The sequence below is a fragment of the Clupea harengus genome, chromosome 6 (genome assembly GCF_900700415.2).
Source record: "Clupea harengus chromosome 6, Ch_v2.0.2, whole genome shotgun sequence".
Taxonomy (NCBI): domain Eukaryota; kingdom Metazoa; phylum Chordata; class Actinopteri; order Clupeiformes; family Clupeidae; genus Clupea; species Clupea harengus.
Window position 1 is genome coordinate 20,484,793 of NC_045157.1, and position 10,000 is coordinate 20,494,792.

The following is a 10,000-nucleotide window of genomic DNA, read 5'->3' on the forward strand; positions in this document are numbered from 1 at the left end:
TTCCACACAGTCACACACCCTTGTGGCTCCTATTTTTAGTATTTAGCAAGAGCTAAATCTGCCTGTGCCGCCTTTGTTGTCACATGCATTTTTAATATGTCAAACCCCCAGAAGTGGAAAGGCAGGCGACTGGAGGTTCGCTCAGGTGGACAGAGATGATGCTGCGTGCTGACAGGCTCGGCATTGCTACCCTCTCAGACAACATCCCTAAGCATAGATGACTTTCAGCAGTGCCTAACTGGTGGTGTGAAAGTAGGGAAGGGGGCAATTTTTGGGGGGCTGGAGAGGAATACAAGCCCCTCAGCAACTCCCCTGCTGCCCTAAATAGCCCCCCACCCCCCTCCATGCAACCCCTCCTCTTTTGGGTTGGGGGGAGAGACAGGCTCTCCATCTGTCTCTCAATCAGCTATCTTTCACCCAGCAGGCACTGACATACATTACATCACCACTGACACACACACACGCAGACAAAGGGTGCTGGCTTGAATGGAAATCCATTGATTTTGCGAGTTTTAAACACACACACACACATACACACACACACACACACACACACACACACACACACACACACACACACCACACAAACACACACACACACACACACACACACACACACACACAAACATATACATTGACACACACATACACACACACACACACACACACACACACACACACACACACACACTGTGAATCCACTATGCCCACCCCCTCTCCATGGTCCAAGTTCTGTTCGGTGCGCTGTGAACCCCCATTACCTCAGAGGCAGGACGAGCCACTATTTAGCAGCCTGGTAACACGAGGGGTGACCCTGTCTCCAGACCAGAGGCTCACACTTACGCCATGTCTATTCCTGATCAAGCGCAGACAAATGTGCCCCGGCCTGACAGACAGCAGGCGGCTTTGACTCCTCAGCCTCACTAGAGAATCACAGCTTTCCACAGGCAGCAGACGTTTCCATCCACACGTCCGATGCACATCGGCACAATGATGAACACACACAAAGACTTGACTAGATTTGTCACGGAAATGATAAATCATCCGGCAGAAATACTCAGTTGAGAGAGTGAGTCAGTCTGCGTGCAGAAGTATCATTCATGAGCAAAGCCCCAGAGTGACACATTTCAATGCACTTGGCATAATAATGCTTTAGTCACATGTAAATGAAAAAGTAACACTAAATTACTCAAATAATTTTACTTCAACCATCCATTAATTAATTGTACTCTTTTTTATGACACATTTATTAATAATATCAGTAATTTGGGTATTTACAAATCTACATACATTTTTAGCTGGGCATATTCTGACTGCGGTATATAGCTGCACCTCATCCATTGCAGAGACAGCACACCTAATTCTGCTGGAGACACTGTACCCAATCCCTACCTCACACACTCTGCTGCAGCTCCCTGCCAGCAGGTACAGTCATAAAGCCAAGCAACACCATCCTTCCATCTGTCCCTCTCTCCCTCTCTCCCCTCATCTATACACAGTACCCCCACAGGGCAGGAGACAAGTACAAGAAGCCCCACTGAGATGCAAGTGCAAGAAACGAATAATATCTGACAAGCACATCTGGCCATATCAACACAAGCAAAAGCAGGTGATTTCCATACAACCCACAGGCTAAAGCCATTAGTATGGCCCAGTACCACACTGTGTGATTAGCATATAGCAGTGCTCCCTGTGTGTGTCCGTCTTAGATCCCACTGCCCTTATATCCTAAGCTACCTGGAAGTCCCTCCTGACCGAAGCTCCCCTCATCTGTGTCGACCATAATGAAAGCTGACCAGTGAGCTAATGTAGCAGTGGCTCACACAAAGCACTGCTACAGGCAGACACAGAGCTACTGCACAGTGGAGCGCTGTGGATATGTTCCTACCAGCCTAACAAGAGAACAGGATGTTTATGCCTGGACTGTACCCATACAGCATTCTGTACCTTTGTGGCCCCTCAGACACACGCAGAGACAGGCGCACACACAGACAAAAACACAGTAGCAGTAGTATCGTAAACACACTCAGATCCCCAAGTCAAAACACACTCCGAAAAAGCCCGGTCAGACACCTTTTCGGAGAGTATGTCACACACACACAAACACTCACACACACACACTCACACACACCTCTGAGGTCGCGTCCCTGCTTCATCCTGCGCACCCTGATCTTCAGCTTCATCTCGCTCTCGTGCATCTCCGTCCAGAGGTGCTGTGGGGGGGCTATGACCACGTCCACAGGCATCCAGGCAGACCGACACGCTCAGCAGCAGCAGCAGCAGCAGCACCAGCACCAGCGAGAGGAGCTCAGCACGCCAGCCGACCGCTGCAGCTACAGCCGCACTGAGACCACAGAGCTCTAAGGTTCCACACAGCTGTCACAGTCACTGTCACTGTAGCCCCTCTAAACAATTTAGGGCTAAGAGAGGAAGAAGAAAAAAATCCTCTACAAACTGATTTTCTTTTTTTTTAAATGGGTAAACAGTCCTCCGGGAGCTTGGGGGATGAAAAGAGGGAAAAAGTGCTGTGGCCAAGCAGAGAGGAAGAGTGTTTTCCTGCTTCAGTGGCAGCCCGCGGCAGCGACGCTCTCTCCACTCTGCGTGTCTCGCCTTCTGTCTCCAGCTGGAAGTGCAGCTCCCTATTGTCTGTACTCTCTCATTCGCTCACGCTCTCTCCTTCTCTCTCGCACTTCCCCCTCCCCTCTCTCTCTCTCTCTCTCTCTCTCTCGCTCGCTCGCTCGCTCGCTCAGTGAATGAGCTCACTCTGCCGTGCGCGTCGACTCTGCTCTCTAGTGGAGCTGCGGCTCGGTCATTGCTAATGTGTAAGGCATGTACCCGCATTCCTTACTCACCACACAAATATGCGGCCACCTTAGGGGCCTTCTCTTCTCTGAGGCTGGGGGGAGAGAGGCGTGAGGGGGGGGGGGGTGCAAAGGCTCCTACGCTTCCCTCCTTTACAGAAACACACAACTTTAACTCCCCTGAGACACACACACACACACACACAGACACACACACACACACACACACAGCACGACAGTGTGTTATTTTGTTGATTTTTTTCAACAAGGAGCCAGGAGCCCTCTGGGCTATGAGCAGACACTGTGTGTTTAAACTACTCCACAGAACAGTAATCTCTTCTCGGGTTTTATCTGTGTTACAGCTGTATTGGACTGTCTGTGTTATGGCGCTTTAAAAGTAATGGTCTGTGCTTGTTTTCTTCAGTGTACATACATACATTCAGTGACATTTTCGTGAAGAGCATGCATTTTTGTAAGGCAAAAGTATTTTTATAAAATCACTTAAGTGTTTTATTCTATCTTTACGATATTCCTTGTTGCATTTATAGCTTGTTTATGGGACGCACCATTTTTCTTCTCGCAAACATGAGGTAACCGTGTTCAGCCAACAATCCTTATTGGTTCCCCTTCAGGAAAAGCAAACAAACAAAGCAAAAACAGACTTTATGAGGACAGCATGCAAGCCCACAAACAGCCATTAAAGTCCAGCTTTAAACCGAGCCCTGCCGGGAGACAGAGCAAACCCTGTGACAGCCAGCCTGTTAGCGCAGGTTAGCGTTGCACCAGCCCAGGCCCGGTAACCAGGTCTGCCGTGTGGTGAACCCACGGGCTCCTGTTGAACAGAGACATTCTGTCAGGAATCAGGAGAAAGGGGGGCAGAGAGAGAGAGAGAGAGAGAGAGAGAGAGAGAGAGAGAGAGAGAGGGGTGGGGAGGAGAGAGGGGTAGCGGGAGCAGGGATCAGAACAGTGAGAAGTCACACAGTCATGGGATTTTACTACCACACGGTAATCACACACGCCAGGCTTGAGTGTGTGTCTGTTTGTGTGTGTGTGAGAAAGAGAGAGAGAGCCTGTGTCCTCATGTGAGTGTGTATTAGCATTTCGTAGTCACACACAGAGTGAGAGTGTCAGGAGCAGCACTGCTGCTTGTTAGACACCAACAGCCGAATGACCACAGAGCAGTTAGCTGAGTGTCACTCGACCGGGTTGGTCGCTGACTCTATTTTTGATGTGAAGTCACTATGCGGGTGTTCTGTTTCATAATACAAAAATAAACACAGCAGCATAGAAAAGGAGAGAGAAGAGGAGGAGAGAGAGAGTGGTGGAGAGAGAGAGAGAGAGAGAGAGGGAGGAGAGAAAAGAGAGACAGAAGGAGAGAAAAAGAGGCAAACCTCAGCTCCCCCTGTGTTTAAATACCACCTTTCCCACCCACACAGCCTTCTGATGGCTGTTGTTCATTAAATAGGCATTTAAAAAAACACCTGAACATGGTGTGCCTTGTAATGCTAGCTAAGTGAAAATGGGTCACTTGGAAGCAGCCTAGCGAGGAGGGGATGTTCCTTTACGACGTCGTCGTAAACTTTTCCTACGCTCGCGAACCCCTCAATTACCAGCGCGCAGTCCAAGCAGGGGAAAATCTGAGGAGTCTGGGCTCCGCGCTCCGGGCTCTTGGCTGCGGCAGAGGTCCTGGCTGGAGCTCCAGGAGTCTCTCCCGGTCCTGGCCCTGGTTAGGGCCGGTCTGGCCCTGGTCGGCCGGTGGCCCCACGTGTGCACACACCCACAAGCACCCCTTACCCGACCTTTCCAAGGTTGTGCTGTGGCGGTTGCCAGCCTGGTGAAACCCAATCGCAAGCGCTGGGGGACTAAAGGAGGGGGATCTGCGAATGCTGCGCTTAATTGCCGGGTCTTACCGAAAGAGCCGCCCCGCACGTTTCGGGCGAGTGCAGCCGGGCCACAGCGTGTGAGATGGGGGGGGATGGGGGGCAACTGTAAATAGGCACACTATGTAATCCTGCTATTAGCTTTTCTATTCTTGAATGGCCCAACCCACACCAGGCCTGAAGCGGAGAGAGAGAGAGAGAGAGAGAGAGAGAGAGAGAGAGAGAGAGAGAGAAAGAGAGAGAGAAAGAGAGATACACATCCTTCTGTGTACAAATACAATGACAAGCAGCTGCCGACCTAACCAGCCCACCTGTTCCTGGGTTACAACTAGAAGCAGAGGACAGAGGAAGAGCAGGGAGAGTGATCTCTCCATTAAAAACACGAGTGCACAGTGGGTGTGAGTGCTCAGTGACCAATGACCACACAACAACAACAACCTAGGCTTGCGCTTTGCGTCCTTATATTTGACATATTTTAACAGAACAAAAAATGGTAACACCTTCAAAAATCACATGCATCTTCTTTAAGGCAAACGCAAGAGTTTCACTGTCAAAATGGAGGCTGTGTGTTTGTGGTTGAGTGGGGGTATGGCATGAGCAATATGGCAGTTGGACTAAGGGGAGAGGAAAGGAGAGGGAAGAGGATAGACTATCCCATCTGCCCAGGTCGGGCCACGGGGAGGTCAGCACAGACAGTTGCACCAGTGTGAGTTTGAGAGCGCTTCAATAAATCAAGCACATGCCTGGGCCATGAGGTAATGTGACCTCCCACTTCTGTGGCCACGGCCAAACACTTTCACAATATGGTGCTGTACACTCTAGACCTGCCATGTGCCACATGACTAAGTGTATGCCATTTGTCTATGTGTGCACTTGTGGGTGAATCTGTGTGTGTGTGTGTGTGTGTGTGTGTGTGTGTGTGTGTGTGTGTGTGTGTGTGTGTGTGTGTGTGTCTGTGTGTGTGTGTGTGTGTGTATTGCTGGCAGTGTATAAATACAGGCATAATCAAAATATAGATTGACATAATTTACATAATTCAAAAGCATAATCATGATAGATGTCCAAGTAATAATTTAAAGGATATATTTTAAGGTTTGCATTATACTCTAGTATAAATACTGTGCATTAAACTATATACTGTATAATGCAGTACAATGCATTTTTTATTCCTGAAAGAAATGGCACTTACATTAAGTGTGTGAGTTTGTGAGGTAGAATGGGTGTGTTTTGGAGAATTGGCTGTGGTTTGAGCATGTGAGTGTGTGAGTGTGTATATATGCATGTGTGTGCTTTTGAATGTGTGAAAGCAAGTGTATGCTTACAAAGCAATAGATGGAACACACGTGTGTGTGTGTGCGCATGTGTGTGTGTGTACGTTTGTTTGCTTATGAGTGTGTCTTGCCATCCCAGGCGAGTGGTGAGCACAGAGCATGCCCCTAAAGGATATGGGCCTCTCTGATATCAGCGCAGGAGCCCTGCCACGCCACTCTCTCCTCATCAGGAGAGAGGTCAGGGGCTAATTTACTGCCCGCTTAAAGAGCAGAGTGTCAGGGTCATGGAACCAGGGCCAGTCAGAGACGGACAGATACGGCCTGTGTTCCTGTGTTGACAGTGCTTGTTGTCAAGGTATCAGTGACAGGCACTTAATGTGTAATTACATCAGTGACGTGGCGCATGCTCAATCCAGAGCTGGCATGCCAGGGATGTGAGGTCGTAGGCCCAGGGGGGTGCGTATCATTTGCTGGCAGCGAACGAGTGTGCGAGTAAGAGTGAGGAGACAGAGAGAGAGTGAGAGAGAGAGAGAGAGAGAGAGAGAGAGTGAGAGAGAGCACCCTCACTCACAGCTCCTACCAACCCCCCCCCCCCCCCCCCCATCCCTCCCCGCTTTGAACAGCCCCCTTGCTGCCAACAGAAACCCCCTACAGCTGCACACAGGGCCTACAAGAAGAGGCTTGTCTCACAGCTCAAACATTGCAGGGGTGGCGTCGGTGTCCAAACCTGTCCCCCAGGCATGGCGACCTTCATGACATTCGCAGAACGCAGCGTGTGCAACAGTTCCAGAAAAGTTTAATGTTTCAGCAGGCGAATCCTCAGTCCATGCTTGTTAAGTCCTTGTTGAAATTCTTGGCAGAGTGGGTGTTTGTGTGTGTTAGTGTGTATGTGTGCGTGTATGTGTGTGTGTATGTGTGTGGTGAGCACTGGTGTTCTCACGCTTTTGTTGGTCTGAGCCTGAGAGATTGAGAGGCACTGAGCGGCAGTCAGTGTGAATAGATTTGTCTATTAGTCTGATGTGTGTGTTTCTCTGTGTGTGTGTGTGTGTGTGTGTGTGTGTGTGTGTGTGTGTTTGTGTGTGTGTGTGTGTGTGTTTCTGTGTGTGTGTTTCTGTGTGTGTGTTTCTGTGTGTGTGTGTGTGTGTGTGTGTGTGTGTGTGTGTGTGTGTGTGTGTGTGTGTGTGTGTGTGTGTGTGTCGAAATTCTTGTCATCCGGCAATGAGCTCACAGCAGTACACTTGCTCCAAGTGACTCACCCATCACATGCTGCACATGTCATCTAAGAGCCCTGTCTCAATCACACTTGCAGCTGTATCCCGCTATGACAGCACAAAACCAAAAATTCAAAAGCATCAGATAAACAACTTACAATAATGAGGCACAATGAATCATGAATCATTTATCATGCAACAGCATCAATAATCCACTGCAAGAACACTACATAGGCAGCAACATAGGCTAAGAGAACAGTGGAGGAAAGCACTGAGAGCACTAAGAAGGCTGGATAACATCAGTCCAGGGGGGGGGGGGGGGGGGGGGGACATGACAAATCACAGAGGGAAGCTTGTTAATGTGGTGTGCAGTCTGTGTGATTCATACATTTCCTATCCTTACTGTGCTTTACACTTCCATTCAATCAGTTTTGGGAAAGAAGATTAAGGAAGTTAATGGAGCAGGACTTTACCCAAGGGATGTTTGTTTCAGATAGAAATGGAACAGGCTTTGCATCCAGATGTTAGGTATCATTTAAATGGGCTGGTAAGCATCTTTAAAATGCTTAAAAATTAAAGAATAGACTTCCATTAGGCTTTTGAGGATGGCCCACCTAAAAGGACTTAGGATTTCCCTTTCTGTATTCTCTGCAACTCTAACTGCACAACGCTATGTTCTTTATTTTTGTCCACCTCGACAGGCCAACATTTTAATATAGGAACACTTCCAGCCTCCGATCCTAGCCAAACTGCATGGAGACGAACAAAAAAGGCCCAACGGTTTCTGTGGGGAACCACCTCTATGACATCATCTCTTATTCTTTCTCTTCGTCCTGCATCGTAAAAACCATCCAATGGCTAACCACCAGAGCATTTTTTTTTTCTGAAAGTGCAATGACATAAATGATCAGCAGCGAAGGCTGTCCGACAGGCTCTGGTGTGAATTGATGCCTCAAGGAAGGAGGTCCAGGTCTCTGGCACTTCAATTTTAGCATCTTTCACCTCTGCCACCTGAGCTGTGCTGTCAAATTCGCGATCTATCACATTCTGTATGGTAATACTACTCATCCAGGGCCAAGCTGCAGTCAAAGCTGCTTCAGGTAACCCAATCCCATCAGAGGCGCTACGGCTCAGCTTCTTATTTTAGCTTCTACTCCGTCTTGTGTGGCGCATTTGGCTTGTCTGGGAGCAGAGCCGGTGGAGAAGGGAGAATGTTTTTCTGTTTGGTTGCTCCGGTGAAGTATCAAACAGAGACACTGAGGGAACCAGAGTGACTGCTGAATCAGAGGCCCAAAGAAAGCCCCCACTGAAATGACAGGTACACGAGTGAACAGATGCACTGATGTCTGGCCTGGGCCACTGGGGGCTGGATGAGCTCAAGGGGTGCTACTACTGCCACCCATCTGCCACGGACTACGCAGCTCAAGCGACCTCGAACACTATCAACCAGTGGTCAACGTTTCACTTCACGGTTCCTCAACATTTCAGCCAACCTCAAGCCACAACCTTCACATAGAAGCAGACGCAGATTTGAAATGTTTATGGTCCAAAGCACATATTTCCACTCTGTAACCCCAAAACATTTTCTCTCCAACCAAAGGCACACATTTCAGTCTGGTAGAATGATGGTTCAAGGCCTTAGACAGTATAGTGTGTGTATGTGCGGGTTGGGTGTGGGTCCTCAAATTGGGTGGAGTCTCCCAACACAGGGTCGTTTCTCAGACGCGCAGGGCAACCACCACCGCTAAAAGGCCCCATTCCAAGACTACTCAGGGAAATAGCGATGACGTGGGATGGCGCATTCTCACATACATTCTCTACATGCAGACACATACACACACAAACACACACACACACACACACACACACACACACACACACACACACACACACAAAACACACCCAAAACACACACACACACACACACACACACACACACACACAAAACACACCCACACACACAAGGGCTCTCAATAAACATGGGATGTACATACACAAACACACACGCTCACATACATGACCGAGCAGCATGAGGTCAGTAATAAGGATGACCGGTGGCTTAAGTCAGCGCTGCCAGTTAGTCAAACTGGGAATTTTCCACTCTGTTCTGGCTGTGGGCCCTGCGGAGGGGAGTGGCCCAGCAGTGCTGGCGGGAGCATTACTTACTAAGGAATGACTGCTGCTGCCGCTAATGCTAATGATGCATGCGGCTTTATTGCCTGTGATTGCAGGCAGAATCGTCATGTCTGCAGCCGGCGCCGTTGACCCAGTCAACGGAAGGGGAGCACAGCGGAGGCCAAGTACTCTGTGTCATACACAGCACTCAACGCCCCAGCTCTTAAGAGCGTAACGCGTCTCTCAAGAGTCCAAACTCCCTCCAAAGTTCTCAGAGCGGTGAGTGATGGTAATTGCATATACAGATCTGATGTAATTGTTGCCTCATTCGGACAAAGTGGAAAGGGGCCACGTCCCAGTTAAGTGTGTGCGGAGGGGGCTGACCTGAGAACAGTGGCCTTAGACATGTTGCGTTATTATTCAGAGATACCTTCATATGGTGACTGCGCCCCAATCTTCCCCTGAAAATCAGACCAACAACGCCAAGAACGGGAGGAATGCATAACGTCACTTGAAAGGGCAGGGTGTTCCTGTGATCTAGTGCTGAGCTGGCTGCCCAGGAATGAAAGGAAAATGTAGGTTATCTCCCTCTCTGGCAACTCCCTCGCACGCACACACACGCACACACACGCACACACACGCACACACACGCACATGCACACACATCACCTCCCTCACATGCAATATCTCTTTCATTGCCCTCTTCAGTTTTCACCTCAGCT

At 49.2% G+C, this 10,000-nt stretch overlaps 1 protein-coding gene across 2 annotated transcripts in view; it reads right to left on the reverse strand.

Moving 5' to 3' along the window:
* The window catches only part of LOC105906555 (dual specificity protein phosphatase 8-like), a 41,087-nt gene that overhangs the window by 10,101 nt on the left and 20,986 nt on the right, over positions 1–10,000 (reverse strand). Inside the window, exon 1 of one of the 2 annotated variants that reach the window (XM_012834735.3) lies at positions 2,132–2,739. The exons of the other annotated variant lie outside the window; for it this stretch is intronic. Coding sequence (XP_012690189.1) covers positions 2,132–2,246 — 115 coding nt within the window. The 5' untranslated portion in view covers positions 2,247–2,739. Of the gene's footprint in view, positions 1–2,131; positions 2,740–10,000 lie in introns of those variants that run through there. 2 annotated transcript variants of the gene reach the window in all.